General features: G+C 42.7%; 1 protein-coding gene across 1 annotated transcript in view; it reads left to right on the forward strand.

Annotated features, from left to right (window-relative positions):
• The first annotated feature begins 2,284 nt into the window (after positions 1–2,284).
• The window catches only part of PPP1R21 (protein phosphatase 1 regulatory subunit 21), a 36,109-nt gene continuing 17,631 nt past the window's right edge, over positions 2,285–20,762 (forward strand). Inside the window, exons 1-9 of the mRNA XM_059834127.1 lie at positions 2,285–2,344; positions 5,409–5,477; positions 8,482–8,628; positions 10,605–10,706; positions 11,402–11,566; positions 11,666–11,724; positions 14,166–14,260; positions 16,633–16,685; positions 18,867–19,016. Coding sequence (XP_059690110.1) covers positions 2,285–2,344; positions 5,409–5,477; positions 8,482–8,628; positions 10,605–10,706; positions 11,402–11,566; positions 11,666–11,724; positions 14,166–14,260; positions 16,633–16,685; positions 18,867–19,016 — 900 coding nt within the window. The remainder of the gene's footprint in view (positions 2,345–5,408; positions 5,478–8,481; positions 8,629–10,604; positions 10,707–11,401; positions 11,567–11,665; positions 11,725–14,165; positions 14,261–16,632; positions 16,686–18,866; positions 19,017–20,762) is intronic.

The raw sequence follows: 20,762 nt of genomic DNA on the forward strand, positions 1-20,762 counted from the left end.
AGAAAATTTTATCACAAAAGCATCCTTGAACACAGCACAAACCTTTTGCTGTATTTTGCAAAGTATGTTCAAAGCATTTCAATCTAACATTTCATGAAAGACATATGCTAGAAAATGCAAACCTAAAAATGGAGGCTTAGAATCAATTGTAAAGGTTTTTCATAATTTTCCAGTATAAAATTTACTGCACTGACATGTGAGGACACACCATGCAAGGTATGATGCTGTTAACCCTGGTGTGCTGAACGGCAATTACAAACTCCATTTACTTCGTTCAGAACTTCTGTAGGGAATGCAAAATGGAGTGGAAGGAGTAGCCTATCATGGCTCTAATATTAAAAACTAGAGCTTCCTTATTTCTTATTCCAGTATTGCTATTTAAGCTTTTCTGGTCATGCAGAACAGTGGCAAGATCATTTGGCTGAACAGTGACAATATGTGTTTTGCTTTTTTGCCCTTTCAGACTTCCTAAAAATGTGCAGTCTCGGTTCGTGGCAATATGGATGAGTGACATGTCCTCCAACACTAAGACTTCCTGTGGAGATACAAACATAGTTACTAATCTGGCCACCGTATCATATTTAGTGCTTGCCAACTCCACTACTGTGATAAGCAAAAGAACAGCACACACCACCAAAGCCTCAAGACTAAGGAAAAGGATTAGCTTCCATTACAGGCATCTACTATCTACTCCTACTTAAGGGAAACAATAAGAAAAGGAGGTAAGAAAATGATGATTTAGCACCTCTAGCACTACCCACTACTGAGGAAAGGCTATGAAGACACCATGCTGGAAAAAAAGTAGAAAAAAATGATACCATGGAAACTGAACAAAAATAATCGTAATTTGCTTATACATCTCCATCCTAGACCAGGAAGCCCTTAACCTGCAAATCACCAGATGCTCTGAATATGCTGGTGAAGTATCATCACATTTTTGCCTTCTTTTCCTTACACATCTGTTTCCAGCCATTTTCAGAAACCAAATCCTGCATTGGCTGGATATCTGGCGGGACCAAATACACCGATTATGATGTCTTCAGATTCTGCTGGTGGTATATACACATTCACATGTTTGGCAAATCTGAGCAAATCTAAGCAATCTCTCGAGGATGGCTGAATGGTGGAGAAGCTGAAAGAAGGCTTTGAAACAAAGGGACCCACAGGCTGGAGGCAGCGGAGAAGGGCCCCCCCGGCAACCACAGGGTGCAGATATTCAAAATGACCCCCGAGACTGTGGAATTCGGGTTTCTGCGGCTTGAGAGCAAACTGATGGCACTGCAGTAACCTGTGATTTAGCCGTGTTTCCCTTCATTGGGATATAACGGCACTGAAGGTTGAAGGCAGCAAGGAAGAGCCAAGTGCTGGCACTGATTAATCCCATCCCTGCCACCCACTTCTTGTGAAGCACGAGAAATCACTTAGCTGCCTTTTGTTTCATTTCTTCACCTATGGAGCTGCAAAAAATGTATTATTTGCCTCAGTTTCTGTGGGTATTCGGGCATTACAAGAGCTGTAGTGCCCTCTGAAAGAGCAACGCACGCCGCGCCGCAGGCTCCTTCCCTGGCAGGCAGGTAACAGGCCCCACGCCGGACCCCCTCCCCCGGCAACACACCCCAAGCTCAGGCTCCGCCGGGCGCTGCCTGAGGAGCGGGCCCTCAGCCAACGGCGGCGGGACCGGGGGGACCGCCCCTCCGCCGCCGCTGCGCGCCCCGCTGCCGCAGGCCCGGGCCCGGGGCTCCCCCTAGCGCCAGCCCTGCCTCGGGCGGGGAGCGGCGGCCGCGGCCCCGGCGCTCTGCCCAGGCAGGGGACGGCGCCGGGGCACCGCCCGCCGCTGCCCGCGTCGCGATCCGCCGACACGACCGCCCGCGGCCTCCGCACCCCCAACCCCCGCGGGCGGGGGCTGCTCCCGCGCGCGGCCGATGCTTTTTGGGCGGGGTGGGGCCCCGTAGCCGCGAGGCCGCGCCGGGCCCGGCGGCTGTTACTATGGCAACAGAGGCGGCTGCGAGCGCCTCATCGGCGTCACGTGGCCCCGCCCGCCCCCCCCTTGCGGCCCCGCCCTCCCCCCCTTGCGGCCCCGCCCTCCTCCGTGCCGCCATCTTGGAAGTTGCGTCAAGATGGTGGCGCCGGCGACTTAAGCTCCGCCCTCCCTCGCCTCGGCGTGCGGGGCGGTGTGGTGACATCATCGCACTCCCGCCGCCTGAACCCGGAAGTGCGTCTTCCCTTCGCGGGCGTGCGGAGCCGGCGGCTGCGTTAGCGCCGAGCCGAGCCGGCGTCGGGGGGGATGGCGGCCGCCGCGGAGCTGCAGGGAAAGTACCAGAAGCTGGCTCAGGAGTACTCCAAGGTATCGGGCGCCAGAGCCCGTCCCTGATGCTCCGCGAGCGGCGGCCGCCGCCCCCCTCCAGCCGCTCCCTGCGCGCGGGCTGCCGGCCGTTACGCGCCTAACGGCCGCCTCTCTGAGGGGAGGGGGGCCTTCCCCGTGCGGCCCGCCGCTCGGCTGCTCTGCCCCGGTGCCGCCGTGGGGCGGCGGGGCCCTGAGCTCGCTCTCCCGCCCGGCTTGGCTGCCTTCGGCGCTGTGCTCCAGCCGGAGCGGGGGGCTGGTCAGGACTTGAAACGCTGATTTTTGTGGCAGCGTGAAGTGTTTGGGGCCCAAAGGTCGCCTCTTCTTGAGGAGGAGGTGGAGGCGAACTTGGGCAGGCAGGGGAGGTGGGAGTTTGCAGGTGCCGAGGGAGCGCAGCGTTGCCCAGGGCTGGCTGGGCGAGCCGGCGTGAGGAGCAAAGTGGCCTCGTCCGCAAAGCATCCAGTAGGACAAATAATGGGTTCAGCTACACCAAATAATAGGTTCACTTCAGGGAAGTGAAACTAGCAGTGCTTTCCTTTGCTTCTCCACTTCCCAGTCAGGCATGAGGCTTAGATACCTTTTTGGGTGTGAATATTTATTGAGGTCTTGGTCTTGTATCTTACTCATAGACCCTGAGTTTGCTTTGACTGGTGGATGTGGGAGTTCAGTGGTGTTGCAGTGTCTTGGAAATTAGGACACTTGATTCCACACTTGCCTCATGTCTGTTCCTATTCTTCTGCAGCTGCCCTAGGTGACTTTGCTTCCCGTTTCTGGTGCCGCTTAACAGCGTATTTGCAGAGACTTCTGGCCCGTAGCAGAGAATGCCTTTCCTTTCCCGGGTGCTCAAGATGACTTCTTAAGTGGTGGAGCCTTGCTTAATACAGAACTTTTCATTCTTGTTTCTTCGCTAAAAGGAAGAGGAGGCCATTGGTCTTGAATGGCATAGGTCTTCAGCAGCCTTGGGAAAGAAAGCCAGCGCTTTGGTTTTGTGTAGCTCAGCATCAGAGTGTTTGGCACAAGGCACTTGACTGTATTTGACACCTTTCCCTAGAATGTTTCCTCCACAACGAGGCGTCTTTAAATACTCTTCTTGGAACTGCTATAAAAAAACCTGTACAGAATCTAAATTGCTCACAGGTATTTATTTTTTTAATGCTTCCACAAAATCGTTTTAAGAAAACTGAATTCACTTTGGGGCTTTGTAGGTCACAGAGTTCGTATTTCTTGTTGCTTTCTACAGTGGCTCGGAGATTAAAAATGGCTCATGTTAAGGTAATTGAGGGACTTTCCTGCTTGATTCCCAAATGAAACTTTGAAATGTGGACTTTTGACTATAGCTTCTGAAAGTTCCAGCTGCTGGATCCTCTTTCTTTTAGTATAATGGTGTCCAAAAACTTTCTTTGAACTTCATCTAGCAGCTTTCAGCCTGTGATGTTTCATTGGTTCTTTGTGGGAGCTGTATTTTGGTCTCATCCCACTTCTTGTGCAACAACTCCAGGGCATTGTGGGATCCCCTTTGCAGATAACTCTCCTTTTTGTGCAAATGATCAGTTGTTCAATTGGCTGTTTATTGTGTGCAGGTGGAAACGGAGAGTAGCCCTGGAAAGCTATTTGCCTGTTCACTTAATCGTGTTGTGGAAGCCAAGGAGAGAGGTAGACAAGAGCTCGATAGACTCAAGGAGTGCCAAGGGAAACACTTGCCAAAGGATTGCTTTCCCTCTCAGTTCACAGAGCCGTCCAGAAGAAGGATGTGTGTTTTCAGAGCCTCTTCTTCCCCTCGAGTTGCAGCTTCTGGCTCTCCTACACAACCCTGGTGGAAGTAGTAGTCAAAAGGCTCTTCCAACTTGTGACAGCCTTTGGTGGATCACACTTCAGTTTGGGTATCTCAACGCAGCACGATTGAGCTAGTTCATTCGCTGCGCCTGATGTGTTCCTGCATTAGTAGCTGTGGCAGAAAAAAGGCGTAGAAAACTACTGCGCTGCTTTTTCTTGCCAGGGAAACCCTGGGCTTGGAAGTCTTTCTGTGGTGCTCTTGCAAGTTTCTTCTCTCGCCTTTGTGATGCCTGAGAGGCACAGTGGGAATACTACAAGGCAGAAGCCTGTGCTTAGCAATGTCGACTGACTTCTGACCTTTCAAATATATTCAGTCATCAGACTGAAAAGATTAGCCATTGCTGTTTTACACTGAATCAATCCTGCCTTTTATGAATCTGCCAGAGGTATTCCCAAACATTATACAAACCCTTTTAATTTATATCTGCAACAGCTGGACTCAAACATGTCAAATGAATACAAACTGCCATTGGAGAAGCCAGGATTCAAGCAATTATCAAGGAATGGAAAGATGGAACTGTCGGTATCCTCATTGCTGCAGGGTAGAGGTACTCTGTGAAGTGGCTGGGAAATAGATTTCTTGAGTATCGCTTTTCACTGCTGTGATTTTAACTCAGATTTGTGAACTATAGAAGTAAGTCTTAGAGGGCTTTTTGTTCTATGCTTTTTGTGCATCTTCCTGAAGCGTTTGTCAAGCTGTTCTCTCTGGGTCATCTGTTGCTACCGGTAATAAGTATCTTTTCATTAGGGTATAGTTAAGCTCTTCTTGAATTGATACAGATTTTGACTTTATTGTGAGCCGTGCTTATGTTCCAGAACCAGTCATGAACAGTTTTGGGGAGAAGAGGGGAGAGACAGAAATAGGACTGAATAGGAACAAGAACTTGTTTAGTCAAGGAAAAAGTTGCAACTTTTCCGTACTTTTTCACTGTTATTCAAACCTTAACTATGTTTAAGTAACTAATCTTCCAAGATATTTATTGAATAAGAATTATGTTCTATTTGACCAAAATATTCAGATGGCAAAGTAACTTCTTGTTTCTTGGCAATTCAGGATATGAATTGGATACTTTTTTCAACCTGATACCGCTACTGTCTACCTGAACGGAATACTTTAAAAAGCATGCACATCTGGTGCTCTCATGAGAGAATATGATGCTTTATACATGTTCTAATGTATGGCTTTTATTTATTCCTTTGCCTTGCATAGTTATTGGCATCTCTTATTTTTCAGCTTCGTGCACAGAACCAAGTACTGAAGAAAGGGGTTGTAGATGAGCAAGCAAACTCTGCGTCTCTGAAGGTAATAGCTAAAAACTGCTCGTGTCAGATGTGTTAAGCTGTGACAAAATAGGTAAATGGGAATACTTCTTACTCAAAGTATTGTGATTAAAAGAATAAAGAAGGAACTTGATTTTAGTAAAAGAGTTTCCGTTCTGCAGCTAGTCTTCATTGTTCTCTGTAGGTGCTGACTTTGTAAAAGTGGAAGGTTGCTTCTTGATGACTAACTTGCAGAATGAAGTGCCCACTACAGTGTGATCTGTGGGCAGCTCAAGGAAGTGAAATCTAGTTTTTAGTTTAAAAGCAATACTTCTTGCCCCTTCAGTGTTCAAATGGTGAAGACAGCAATTTTTAATGTGTTCTCTTTTTTAATGTGTTACTACTTTGTAAAAGCATGTGTGAAAGTGTATTGGGTTTGCGTGGCAGCGCTTTGGTAGCAGGGGGGGCTACAGGGGTGGCTTCTGCGAGAAGCTGCTAGAAGCTTCTCCTATGTCTGATAGAGCCAATGCCAGCCGACTCCAAGACGGATCTGCCACTGGCTAAGGCTGAGCTAATCAGCAACAGTGGTAGCGCCTCTGTGATAACATATTTAAGAAGGGGGGAAAAACCAGGAAGCGGCAGCCGGAGAAGAGAGGAGTGAGAATATGTGAGAGAAACAACTCTGCAGACACCAAGGTCAGTGAAGAAGGAGGGGGAGGAGAGGCTCCAGGTGCCGGAGCAGAGATTCCCCTGCAGCCCGTGGTGAAGACCATGGTGAAGCAGGTTGTCCCCCTGCAGCCCATGGAGGTCCACGGTGGAGCAGATATCCACCTGCAGCCCGTGGAGGACCCCACGCTGGAGCAGGTGGATGCCTGAAGGAGGCTGTGATCCTGTGGGAAGCCCATGCTGGAGCAGGCCCCTGGCAGAACCTGTGGAGCCGTGGAGAGAGGAGCCCATGCTGGAGCAGGTTTGCTGGCAGGACTTGCGATCCCGAGGGGGACCCACGCTGGAGCAGTCTGTTCCTGAAGGACTGCAGCCCGTGGAACGGACCCATGCTGGAGCAGTTCGTGAAGAACTGCAGCCCGTGGGAAGAACCCACGTTGGAGAAGTTCGTGGAGAACTGTCTCCTGTGGGAGGGACCCCACGCTGGAGCAGGGGAAGAGTGTGAGGAGGAAGGAGCGGCAGAAACAACGTGTGATGAACTGACCGCAACCCCCATTCCCCATCCCCCTGCGCCGCTCGGGGGGGGGAAGAGGTTCGGGAGTGAAGTTGAGCCCAGGAAGAAGGGAGGGGTGGGGGGAAAGTGTTGGTTTTTTTAAGATTTGGTTTTACTTCTCATTATCCTACTCTGATTTTGATTGGTAATAAATTAAACTAATTTCCCCAAGTCAAGTCTGTTTTGCCCATGATGGTAATTGGTGAGTGATCTCCCTATGTCCTTATCTCGACCTACTAGCCTTTTCTTCATATTTTCTCTCTCCTGTCCAGCTGAGGAAGGGGAGTGAGTGAGCAGCTGTGTGGTGATTAGTCCGGCTGGGCTTAAACCACGACAGTCTTTTTGGCGCCCAACGTGGGGCTCGAGGAATTCGAGATAAGGACATAATTGGGAGAGGTAATGGGCAAAATATGGACTGAACAATGTTAGAGTGCAGAATGATCATGGGGAATTTTTGTTGTTGTAATTGTGGTGAAAGGACGAGGGGTGGATTGTGTGTAAATTGTCCACTTTTGTTTGGTGTTGTGATGATTTTATTTTGATTTTGCTGTGGGTAATTCTTTTTTGTTGATGTGAGTGAAGTTTGTGAAGATTGTATTATGAATGTAGATTTTAATGATCATTTGTAAATATGTGATTCACAGAGGCGAGGGGTGGAATGTATTGGGTTTGCGTGGCAGCGCTTTGGTAGCAGGGGGGGCTACAGGGGTGGCTTCTGCGAGAAGCTGCTAGAAGCTTCTCCTATGTCTGATAGAGCCAATGCCAGCCGACTCCAAGACGGATCTGCCACTGGCTAAGGCTGAGCTAATCAGCAACAGTGGTAGCGCCTCTGTGATAGCATATTTAAGAAGGGGGGAAAAACCAGGAAGCGGCAGCCGGAGAAGAGAGGAGTGAGAATATGTGAGAGAAACAACTCTGCAGACACCAAGGTCAGTGAAGAAGGAGGGGGAGGAGAGGCTCCAGGCGCCGGAGCAGAGATTCCCCTGCAGCCCGTGGTGAAGACCATGGTGAAGCAGGTTGTCCCCCTGCAGCCCATGGAGGTCCACGGTGGAGCAGATATCCACCTGCAGCCCGTGGAGGACCCCACGCTGGAGCAGGTGGATGCCTGAAGGAGGCTGTGATCCTGTGGGAAGCCCATGCTGGAGCAGGCTCCTGGCAGAACCTGTGGAGCCGTGGAGAGAGGAGCCCACGCTGGAGCAGGTTTGCTGGCAGGACTTGCGATCCCGAGGGGGACCCACGCTGGAGCAGTCTGTTCCTGAAGGACTGCAGCCCGTGGAACGGACCCATGCTGGAGCAGTTCGTGAAGAACTGCAGCCCGTGGGAAGAACCCACGCTGGAGAAGTTCGTGGAGAACTGTCTCCTGTGGGAGGGACCCCACGCTGGAGCAGGGGAAGAGTGTGAGGAGGAAGGAGCGGCAGAAACAACGTGTGATGAACTGACCGCAACCCCCATTCCCCATCCCCCTGCGCCGCTCGGGGGGGGGAAGAGGTTCGGGAGTGAAGTTGAGCCCAGGAAGAAGGGAGGGGTGGGGGGAAAGTGTTGGTTTTTTTAAGATTTGGTTTTACTTCTCATTATCCTACTCTGATTTTGATTGGTAATAAATTAAACTAATTTCCCCAAGTCAAGTCTGTTTTGCCCATGATGGTAATTGGTGAGGGATCTCCCTATGTCCTTATCTCGACCTACTAGCCTTTTCTTCATATTTTCTCTCTCCTGTCCAGCTGAGGAAGGGGAGTGAGTGAGCAGCTGTGTGGTGATTAGTCCGGCTGGGCTTAAACCACGACAGAAAGTAAGTGTGAAAGTTTAATTTTAAAACTTTTTGGTCATTCAGGAGCAACTGAAGATGAAGGATCAATCACTGAGAAAACTGCAACAAGAAATGGACAGCTTGACCTTTCGAAATCAGCAACTTGCCAAGCGGGTGGAGTTACTTCAAGATGAACTTGCATTAAGTGAAGCTAGGGGCAAGAAGAACAAGGTATGTGCTAAAGGCAAAAAAACTTGCTTAGCAGATGTCTGCTCCCCACCCGTCCACGTCTTATCCTGATTTCTAGCAGAAGTTGCTTTGTGTCAAGGGTTGAGTTGAATGTTTTTGTCAGAATTTGTGTTATTAACTGATGTTAGTGAAAATACCCACAAAACAGATATTGATACATGTAATATATGCTAAGTAGTTCTGTACTCTTCTTTCTAGTGCGTCAGCTAACTGATACTGAATTGCTGTCTCCCTTTCCAGATATTTATTAAGCATTCAAATAGCTGGGAAAGATCTTGGAGCTCTGTGATTAATCTACTGCTATGAAGAAAACTGATCACCCCTCATTTCCTATCCCCACCTCCTTGCTTTGTAATTTTCATGTCGATGGTTAACTCTTCAGCTTGTGATTGTAGCTTTTCTAGTCGGCTTTTACGTGAATCTTGTCAAATGCTTTGAAATCTAAATTTTTAGCTAGTATTCCTTATTCAAAATGACAGAATAATTTCTGCAATCTTTCTTTGCCAAAATGTTTGGTGATTTAAACCTGGTTATACTATGTTCTAAGGTCAGCCGTGTCTTTTGTAGCTAACATCAGAATTCCAGGGGTGGTGTCTCTGGACTTAAATAATTCTCAAGCATCCTTTGCTACCTTCCTCTCATGAGGAAACCCCTCTTAATTGCTGTCATCTTTTCATTTTGGTTAGCTCTCAAAGTGCTGTGGCTATCAAGACTGACATTAAAGAAATCATTCAACTGATTAGTAATGTGATCATCTTCCTTACTTTTTCCTTAAACTCTTGTGCAGTTTTTGCTATCCAGTTCCTTGACAAGCATAGTGCCTCTGACTTACATTATTTATGTACCATGGTAGATTGTCCTTCAAAATGCCGTTTGACCCTTCTGTTCTTTTATTTCATGTTAAGTAACTTACCGCTTCACTAGATGTGTTTCCAAATTTTGAAGGACCTCAGCCTGGCTTGACTAACTTTACAAACCGTTGCCACTGACTTTCTTTCCTGTTCAGCTGTCAGAATGCACAGTTCTGTATTTCTTTTTAAGGAGTGTTTGTACTACTTTTTAAATATGTTCCCTTTTAGTTTTCCATGCTCAGTGAGGCCCTATAGGGATGTAGTGGCGGTGCATTCAATACAAAATTCCATGTCACCCATCTATCAGGTGTTGTAGTTCATAGGCTGACATCAAATGCGGAGGTGGCTTAGCTGTCCCAAGCACTTGAAGTTCGGTGTTAAGTTTAAGTGTAAACAGTCTCTCTTTTGTTTGGTGATGGTAGTACCTTTGTTCAGCAGCATGGTAGAGCAGAGAAACAGCGTGGGATTCACTGGTGGTCTCTTGAGTCTTTTGGATGAAATGGGTGAAAAATGGGGAAACTGTTGGCAGAGAGATGTCTGTATCCTCAGGGAAGCTGGTGGACAGTGAAGACCCTGTGTTTTCCAGTGTCACCTTGTGCTACAGCCTGACTTGGTGATAGTGCACTTTCCGTGATTATTCCTGATCCCTGCTGAGACCAGACCAGCTTACACCCCTACACTTGCTGGGGGCAGATGTGCCTTATGCACAGCTACCAAACCAAATAAGCCTGTGTGCATAGGGTTTCATATTACTGACTGTGTGGAATCATGGAAGATTCAAATGATGTCAAATGGGCACCTGCCCATACAAGCAATTTCATGTGTGTGTGAATGTGGCACCTGAGTAGAGGCTTTCCTGAGTCCTTACTGAGTTAGCATTCTACCACTATACAGCGAGAACAGCATGAAGGAAGAAGTGCTGCTTTTAGGCTCATGCTGTGTGCAATATGCATGCCTCTTGATACATTAGTCAATCTAAGTAAGATATATACTCCTGTGCCTGTATTGGGGAATTAGTGATGGGAAGTGTTTTCATATACTTGGGGATGGGCTTTGGGATACCCCCAGAAACTTCGAGATACATTAATCCATTTTCTGTCTCTTTAGAAAAGTGCAGAATCCTCATCTCAGTTGAGTCAAGAGCAGAAAAGTGTCTTCAATGAAGATCTTCAGAAGAAGATAGAAGAGAATGAACGACTACATATACTCGTGAGGGAAACTTTTTTAGCCTTTCTTTTTAGTTCAGAAAACTGATCACACGAACAAAGATAGCATTTTATTTTCTTTATCTGAAGACTAGTGGATTTAGAAGCTTAATTGTATGCAAAAGAGTAGATTACATCGGATAGCTTGTTTATAAAGATGTTCACTGGGCAAATGAGAAAGTATTTTGGCTTCAGATTCTTAAGACAGTATGTGGAATAACTTACATAATACATGTTTTCTCATTTAGATTTTTTTAACTTTCAGTGACACTTAGCTACTCTACTGAAAATAGCCATATAGTTGGTATTGGGTGGAAACTTCTTTTTAGTTCTCTAACTGTTTCAGAATTGCCTTGAAGCTTAAAATATTTTTTGCATAATTAAATCAGGAATTATTTTATTGAAATGGAATGGTTCAGAAAACTTAAGAAAAACCTTATGGCTCAAGTTTAGTTTTTCAGGTGTCTGCTATTAATCAGCAATATACTTAAGGAATGCTTGGTACTACAAAACTTTAATAAACACAAAGTACTTTGTTCCTGAATCTTTTCTCTTTAAATATCATCGTGACATTTCTATTTGTCTGATAACTAGTACTTGTTATTAACCTGGACTGGCTAATTAAATTGGTGTAACTCATAGGACTAGATTCCATAGTAAAATGAAGCTTTCATATTAGCTCTGCTTTTCTTCTTTTAGTTCTTTGAAGCAGATGAGCAGCACAAACGTTTAGAAGCGGAGCTGAGAACTAGACTGGAGGTTTTGGAAACTGATGCTACCCAGCATCAAGCTGTGGTGGACAGTTTAACGAGGAAATACACAGATACCATAGAAAAGCTGCAGAATGATAAAGCCAAATTAGAAGTAAGGAGTTTTTCTCTTACTTGTAAGTTTGAAAAGTTTTGAAATGAAATGTCTTGCTGTGTCAGTACTTACATTGTGAGATTATCTTCTTGCATAAAGATCAAGTCTCAGACACTAGAAAGAGAAGCTAAGGACTGTAGGCTTCGAACCGAAGAATGGTAAGTGTTTTTATTTAATATAATGAAAAATTGGTTTAAAAAAATAACTGCTGTAAAAGATTGAAGATTATTTTTAGAGAATAATACCTTAAAAAAAAAAAAAGATTTTGATAAACCTCAAAATACTGGGCAACAGCACATTAACATCAAGTGATAAAACTCAAAATACTGGGCAACAGCACATCAACATCAAGACTGTGCAGGTCAGACCCCTTTTCCTTCTGCTCAGCATGTAACTAGACAATCAATTCCACAGATTGAACTTTCAGTAAGAGCAGCTTTGTCACTAAGCTATTTTAAGTAGCTGTAAAGTTGATGAAAACTTGAAGAATTTATTTGTAATGGAATGCTATAAAAAGTAAAGAAACTAATGAACTTGCACAAAACAAAGATACGTGAGTTTTTACAAACTGCTTCTAAAAACAAAGCTAGGGTAAGGTATGCTGAGACAACAGACTGAAGAGAGTTTTGAAAAAATCCCCCTCCACCCCAAAAGCTTCTTGAACAGTCGCTTTTGCTTCAGGTATAACATGCTCAGCTAGAATATTGGGAAGTTTTTCTTGAAGGAGTGTACTGTTAGTTTTGGAATACCTTCATTGTCTTGAAGACAAATTGTAGAAAATGGGAAGAAGTTGAGGACTGTGGGCAAAATGAAATTAGGGTGCACTTCTCAAGTTCATTATTAAGCTGCACTTTTTAAAGATATATGTGCAGTATAGATCTCTAATGTAATGGATAAAATGGATAGTGAATGATCAGATGAAGAGTTCCTTCTTTCAAATGGTAACCTTGAAGTATGTATTTTAATTATTTTGATAGATGCGAAGATACTTGAATTCCAATAACTCTCCTCTAATACAGGTCAGGGTTTCACTAAGAATGACTTGCAAAAGAGGATGAAAGCTGTGTTTTGCTGCTGTTTGCTTTTTTTGTGGTGTTTGAAAAACAGTGTAGTCTTAATCTGCTACTATTCAGTTCAGAGCTTGTCTGTCATGTTTTATGATGATTGGGTAATTAATGTCAATGTAAGAAATTGTCCCTACCACTTAAGAAAGGGGGCTTTTTAAAAATAATAAAGCCTGACACTTCTTTATTTTAAACACTGAAAACAGTATCTAATGAACACACGACAGAAGATGTCTTTTGAGAGTACTACTCTTCTGTTTTCCCTGCTGTCAGGGGAAGGGATCCATTTGCCTCTGGCACCCACGCTTTATTCAGGAAAGAAAGCCAGGGGATATGAGACTTGACAGCCTGCATGCCTTGAAAATTAAAGGGCAGAATGTAAAACAAAACATATCAAATTACTTGTTTGCCATTCCTTTATAGTTTAAAAAGGAAACATCTCAACTTCTGTAGTTTTGTCTTTGAGTTTAGCTTCTATCATGCCCAATGCTACTGTGGTTCATGCTGTACAGTTTCTATGCAATTTTGGAGCTGCTCTTCAAGAAAAGTATTTGTTAATGTGCATGAGCTACTTATTGGCCAATTTCTTATCTTGCTTGTCTATTTTGGATTCTTTTTCCTTGTTGGTCCTGATAAATTTCCACGTAACAAATGTTTTTGGAAAAAAAAAGGAAAAACCTTTCACTTTGACACCTTCCCCCCCACCCTCCACTATATGTGCAGGAGTTCTAGATGTCAAACGGGAAGCAAAACAGTGAAGAATTTGGGGGCCTAAGTTGGGTAAGGTGTGGAATTTGGTCTGAATCAATATACAGTAATCTTTATTGTCATATGTTTATGATGCTGGAATATGTTACTGTTCATCTCAAGAATCTATACTAATGATATTAGTAATCTTAATAACTTAAGTTCACATCTATATACACAATCAAATGCAAGTGAAGCAGATCTAGAGGAAAATCACTTGAGTGCATCAGAAACATTATTGCTGAGTCCTGTGGGAATGGGCCGTATCATAGCAGTGTTTAAATATGGGGCTTTGAAAAGCTTGTGAGGTATTGCTAATAGTGATGTGGCATAGTTAACTGACTTACCGACAACTTGGTACTTGCATACTGGAATACTGCATTGGATATATAGTAACTAATTTAAAGACCCTTTTGCATTCCCATTCAAATTCCAGTAGAAAAGAATACCTTCATATAGCTTATACGATAATTGCAGAATTAATCTTTACATTATTTTCCCTTAAATAAGTTGAGTTTCTCAAGAATGGAACTTAGGATTTACAACAATTTATTGCATCTTTCACTGCATTTGTTAGAGATTAAAATACAGTGTCGTATATTAAATATGACATAATGGAGGAAAAATTATTCCTACTGTCTTATTTCTATCTAACTTCTAGAAAGAGACAGATACCTGTACACTGAAGGGATGCTTATGGTGAGCTATGGTGTTGGTGATACAGGTTAAATTTTAAAGGTTTACAATGTGCGTGTGTGTGGTTTTTCCTTTCTCTTTTTGTTATTTAGCCAGCAACAGTTAAAGAATCTTCAAGCAGCTTTGGGCAGTAGACTGGAAGAATCTCTATGCATAATCAATGAAAAAGTACCTTTTAATGACACAAGTACGTATTGCCTTGGTCTGGGTTTCTTGTTTAATTTTGGGTATCCATCTGGAGGAAGTACTCCTTACAAATTAAAATGTATTAGCTGTAAGATATGTTGGACATCTGAACAGATGCTTGGAGGTAATTGTAATAAGTATTCATAATACATAATCTATAATCTTGTTTAGTCATCTTAAAAGATCAAGTTTTTATATTTTTATATATACCTCTAATGAAAATTAAAACTTTTGAAGGCTTTTGAGTAATTTGCCACTTGTCTTGCTTAGTGTTGACAGAATATTGTAGAAGATGAAGGAACACTGTCAATTTTTTAGTTTCTCAACAAAGATTTCTTTAGTTACTCCTCTCAAAGAGTGTTATTTTTGGCAGGGTATAGTCAAGAGTTACAGTAAGTTAAGATGGGGATAAACCAGTGGCTGCAGAGATGTTGACTTAGTGAGGCATCGCATCAGTAATGGTCTACGCTTAGTATTAGTGGGAAGTCTGTCAGTGTGTCTCATCTCTGGTCAGAGAACACCCAGACTAGTTAACTGTGGTTTGTCTCGCCCGTTCATCTTTTCAGGGAAAAACAACCCTTTGAATTTGGGAACTTTTTCCTGAAGTGGCCTTTTTTTTTTTCTGCTTCCTTTCCAACTGTTACTAGATAAACTGAAGTGCAGAGGATGCCATGAACTTAGGATTGCTCAGCCTTTGCATTGCTTTGTTACAAGAATCGGTTAGTATGTCCCAGATCAGTGCTATGTGCTGGGTGCTTTTGAAAATAGCTTGAACACGAGGTTGTACTTGGGCAGGCAGCAGTCTGTACTCTTCTGGTAGTGAGACTAGGAGGACCTCGAATAGTGGAAAAAGCTGAAAGTAGTGGAGAAGGACTAGAGAACTGAAAACAGGCTGTTGAGATTCCAGTAGGTTTTATTGGTAGCTTTCGCATTTTTTCATTCCGTTTAAAACTTGATGACAATGTTTTGAATAGCCTTAGGTTCTCTAAAAGCTGATCTGGCGGGGTGCTGCAGGGGTGAGCCTTCCAAGTTCTCCACTGGGTTGGCAATCCAGTGAGTCTTGGCTTAGAAACACCAGATTATCTTCTCTTTAGGAAATGTTGGCTCTCATACAGCACGTTATGCCTAGGTGTTGGTGCCTTGAGTTGACACCCTTTTCACTTTTCTCGTCTCGCAAAGATCACTTTACTTGGCATCTGCTGCCTATTTCTACTTCTCTGACTTCTGTAGCTGATTTTTTTCTTTTACAGGTGATTATCATTGTAGTGAGAACTTTGATGAAAATAACTTGTTTATCTGCTCACTCAGCTGCCATAGCATAATGTTTTTGCTTTTGTAGAAAACACTGCAGATAGTGGACAGATCTTCAGTGACAGAAGAATGAGAGAAAGTCAGGAAATTGATCTGCTATGGATTCCAACTGTCTTGCTGTAGGCTCTGTAGTTGGTTTTAAGTGTAACTAGCAGCTGGCTTCAGTTTCAGTAACAATCAAATGACTTGTTGGCTGCTAAGCATGATTTCTAGAGTAGAAAGGTAACAAAAAAGTTTTCTGAAGCATTTACTTACGAGTAGGATTCAGTAATTCTGGACAGTTTTTAGTTCGGAATACAACTACCTCTTCCCATGTGTTAATTGCCAAATGTGAATAGTACAAAAGAAATGAGAAGCTGTAAATTTCCTTTGTGTGCTAATTTTAAACTAAAAGGGTTGTTACTCCATTTAATTGAGGATGGATGTGATCCCTTTTAAATCTGTAAGGCTTTGTAAGCTGTCTCTAGGTACAAATATCCCTCTGTCTCATTAGAAATTGTGCCGGATTGTAATTGGATAATCATTCTAGTTGCTCTGTAACTGGAACAGAATGCTGAAATATGCGGAGAGTACATCTTATTCTAAATTATCAACAAATCAAGTACATACAGGAGCTTCTTTTAAATGTGCAAACCATTAAAAAAAATACATTCATCTTATTGACAGTTCCTGGAATGTAATTGAAATTTGAAGATCATCTTGAATTCTTTAAGGGTTTTTTAAAGATTTTTTCACTCTTGTTAGTGATGAATACTGTTCTCTTGGGCAAGAGGATTCTGCTCTTACCTATCAAATTCAGGGTGTTCAGATGGTTAAATTCGAGTTACAATCTGAGGCAAGTATGGAAGTGCTTTCTCTCCACCTAGTCGCAGTAACAGTTCTTAAGTTTAGGCCTACTTTATTGAAGCCAATTGTTTCTATCTTTTTAGTTAATATTACTTACATGAACTGTAGTACTACTGCAATGAAATTTTATATTTTAAAATAAATCACTATTTACCAATAAGTGGTTCTTAAAGACACAATTTAATAAGTGCATATAACTCAATTTTTGTCCTGTAGGATCTAATCGATACAATGCTCTGAATGTACCGTTGCACAACAGAAGATATCAGGTAAGCACTTTTTGTGGCTTCCTATGTAAAGATGCAACTTTCTACACAGATGCTGAATAAAAACAGTTGTTTCAGTGACCTGAAATGGCAGAAGATAGGCTCTCTTACTACTGTCATGATATTCCAAGGGAATTTCTGTCCACAGAGCCTCTGCGCTTTTCAAAAGGTAGTCTATACTGTTGTTACATCAAGGAGTCATTGTCTGCTCACCTCACTGCGCTAGAGCTAATCCATTGACTACTCACAGATGATCACTGTAGGTATTAACTCAGGTATGCCTTTCTAAAAAGAATGGCAAAAAGGCTTAATATTTGTCTCTTATTAAAGTTATACGAAATAGTCTTTTACAATGCCAACCTGCAGTAAGTTAGAACTTGAACATCTTATTTTTAAAGTTGGTTAAAACTATGTTAGTATAGAGGTCTTAAGCTTTTCGTTGAAAAAGGTAGTTTTGCGGGAAAAGGAATGTAAGATACCAAACTGAGCTGCTTCAGTCTCACATCACTTGAGCCCCAAAGAATGTTTGCATTTGTAAACTCTACATTGATGCGTATGCTAGAATACCATGTTTGTTAATATTGTCACTAGTAGTAATCCTTTTAAGGAATAAATCATGTATGTGAGAACTCTGTATGGTTCATTTACATTTTATGGGATATTTCTTGCCAAAACACATCTTACTTGCAGCCAAATAACCCTTATTAATTTAAATATTATTTTAAAAAAAGAAACAGCTTCTGTTCATTACTGGAATTTCATCCATTTCCTTGGGAATGTGGTTTACTCAGTATTCAAAAATTAGTATTAGTTTTCTGTGAACAGCTAAATATATTAAGGCTTTTTACAGTAGTAAATCAGATACCTTGATGCAGTCAAAATTTCCTGTTTTGCTACCACTGAGAATGGGCTCCATAGCACTGAGTGTTTTTCCTCTTTGCTTGTATGATGTGTCTTGAACCTTCAAGTTAGTGCGTTCAGATGCCACTGTAGAAAGATTTCAAACAGCTGCTTTCTCCTTTCTTCAGAAAGTGCCTATAAAGAGACCTCGTTCCTAATACGTCTGCTGTGAGAACAGGTGACCTACTGTCCAATTTTGTGATGGAAGTAGCCTTAAATCAATCTGTCGCTCAGTTCTAAGAAAAATCTGAATAACTGTGTGGGGAGTTTCTCCCTGTACTGTTTTCTGCTAGCACTGTGTCATCCAGCCTTGTGCTTCAAGATCTGCAGTCTTGAAAATGTTCCAGGACAGATTTTTATGACCGGCTTTGCCAGTGGAGGCAAAATGCTAGTGCATTAGCCCAGGCTGCAGTGTAAAGGACAGCAAAACAGTAATATTGTCTGTTTTCCTTCCTTGCATAGCTATTTAACATAAACAGAGTATAATGACTGCATTAGTTAGTCGCCACCATCCCTGGTCTATAATCGATATTCACTTGATTTAACACTTCATTGAAGCATTAGGAATACATCTCTAAAGGATAAGTTGTTCTTGGCTGAAATGTCACTTTAACCTTATTTTCTCCTCCATAAATCACAACAGAGTGTCGTTTTCTTCTGTTGCCTTTGCTTTTTCAGAATGTTCCATTTTGGATTCATTTCTTGGATACCTTCCTACTGCGCTAAAGCCACAGAACAGCCTTATTCATGAGCAGCAGCTCAGTTCTGTCCAGGTGGGAGAACAAGAATTCGGTGTTACTGGCTAGAGCAGCAGACACCTTTTATTCTGGGAGAAAACCTCATTGGTTTTTACTAATTAAATTTAGGTTTCCTTACAGGTGTTACAAATTTCTCACTATTGCCACACTGAAAGAACTGAGCTGTTGTCAGCAATTGGTCTATTGGTCTTTAGAAATCTTAATTTCAAAGATGGTTTCTGTCATTGTACTAACCTCTAAGTGTTCTTGTGGCCTGCAGTTTGAGAAATGCAGCAGAGGCAAAGCATCACCTGTTGTATGAAATAAAAATGTACTTTGTCGTCACAGAAAAACATGCCCTTCTGTGTGACATTGTAGTTTATTCATAAACTTAGTTTTTGAAGTTAAAGATAATTGCTGCCATGTATTTTAGGCTGAACTAGTAATAAGAAAGAAATCATTGATAGCAATTTTTTGTATCCAACCATAGAATTTTTTCATATTTAGTTACATGTCAAATATAATCATTTTATAACTATCTTTACAGCTGAAGTTGCGAGACCTTGCTGGCCAGGCGCTGGCTTTTGTTCAAGAACTTGTAACAGCTCTTTTGAACTTCCATACATACACCGAGCAGAAGGTACAGATCTTTCCGATTGATTCTGCAACAGACACTATATCACCGTTAAATCAGAAGGTAAAGCTTACAGATTTCAGCTACAAGTATATTCAATTATGTAGACTTTCATGAGTGGATAATCTTAATCATGCAAACTTCTGCCACCTTTACTGGAATGCTGTGAGCGTGGTCCTGAAAGGCAGCCTCTGCTGCATGAGAAGTCTTTTCTGTTGGGTGAATTCTCTGAATGTGGGCGAAGGTGTAGCTGCAGAGAATCTTTCCCCTGTACTTCTGCTACAAGAGCAATATGATAGTCAAATCAAGGCTTTGCGTTTTAAGTGCTAAATTAAAGTGCATTTGTCAAAGTTCAGCTGACTTTATTTTAAATACACAAATACTGCACTGCTAAATAGGTGCTTGTCTTAGTTAATGCACTGGGGAATGGGAGGTGTTGAGACAGAAGGTCTTGTGTTTCAAGTGTTTAACTGCAATGTGAGATAAACTGGATGTAAGGTAGGCTTATGAAGGAGACAACTTGGACTCTGTTCCCTTGTCAAGAACCAACTTTATAATCTGATTTTGGGCTATTTGTGTAAAGACCTTTCTTGTAAGTGTTCTGAAGCTTCAAGATGTAAAGCATGTTGAAATTATTACGAGAAACCTGACCTGTCTCTTTCTGTGCAATGCCATGGGAGGACTTTTCCGAGAGTATCATTCAGACCTGTTAAGCTGCATCTTTTGACTTTCTATGCATCGAGGCATGGAAAAGAACTTTGTGCACAAGGATTTGCGTGGGGATGCATATATGTATGCTTTGGAATAAAACTGCTTTAACATCAGAGTTACTGACTTCATAGTGCAAGTGGATCTACACGCATTTAAGTTGCTGGATGATAGTATTGTCTGATTCGGACTATAATTTCAATTTAGTAGTTTGTAGGGCTCAGACTTAAGCTACCCGGATGGATGCAATCTGCATTCATCAAATGGCTGCAATGCATGTAGTGGCAATGTTAACTATCACAGAACTTTCCTGATCTTGGGAAGACCACCTTTAATCTGTTTGCGGGCAATATGCTTGTGAAGGAGTTTATCCACTAGAGAAATCCCACTCTATTTACCTTCCTGGTTGTTTCAGCTATTTGAATTGAGAATAGACTTTTGCTGAGACTCAGCATAGATCTTAGTTTGAGAACAACCTTTTCTTGCTCCTGCCACCAAATGCACTCAAAATGGCGTAGCCTTCTTGTGAAAACTGTGGCTTTGTCATCTTCCAAATTCTTTGGGGCAGGAACTGTGTCTCCTGGCTTGTGGCCCACTGTGGTGATTGGATTCTACAGACACTACTGCAGTTTAACCTAAGGGAATAAAATCAGGTTTCTTAGACATCATTTCTCATGCTTTTTTTTTTCTTAATGTCCTAGTTAACACTTCTTTTGTTGCCTTTCAGTGGAGAAGTGCTTTCACACAGCTGAAACATGCAACTTAATCAGAACTGTAATTCGGTTCTCCTTTTCTGATAATTGATTCTGATTCAGTAGTTCAGGCTTTGGGGGTTTTTTGTAATTATGTTTCTCTTGGTCTGCGCCATTGTATATTCGTGACCTAATTGCCTCAGTGCATGCTACCTCTTAAGGCTTTTACCTGTGTCGTGAAGCATCTTTTATCACTCACTGAAGTTGCTGTTGCTCCTGTATTTATGATTAATTTATCTATTTGCTTGGCAGGTGTTCTCAGTGTGATCTTAGCTCCTCCACTGAGTGGTTCAAAAACCTCCCCTTAGTGCAGGAGAGAAATTGAGGCAAGTGTCAGGTAGTGGCTTAG

The sequence above is a fragment of the Gavia stellata genome, chromosome 2 (genome assembly GCF_030936135.1).
Source record: "Gavia stellata isolate bGavSte3 chromosome 2, bGavSte3.hap2, whole genome shotgun sequence".
Classification (NCBI taxonomy): Eukaryota; Metazoa; Chordata; class Aves; order Gaviiformes; family Gaviidae; genus Gavia; species Gavia stellata.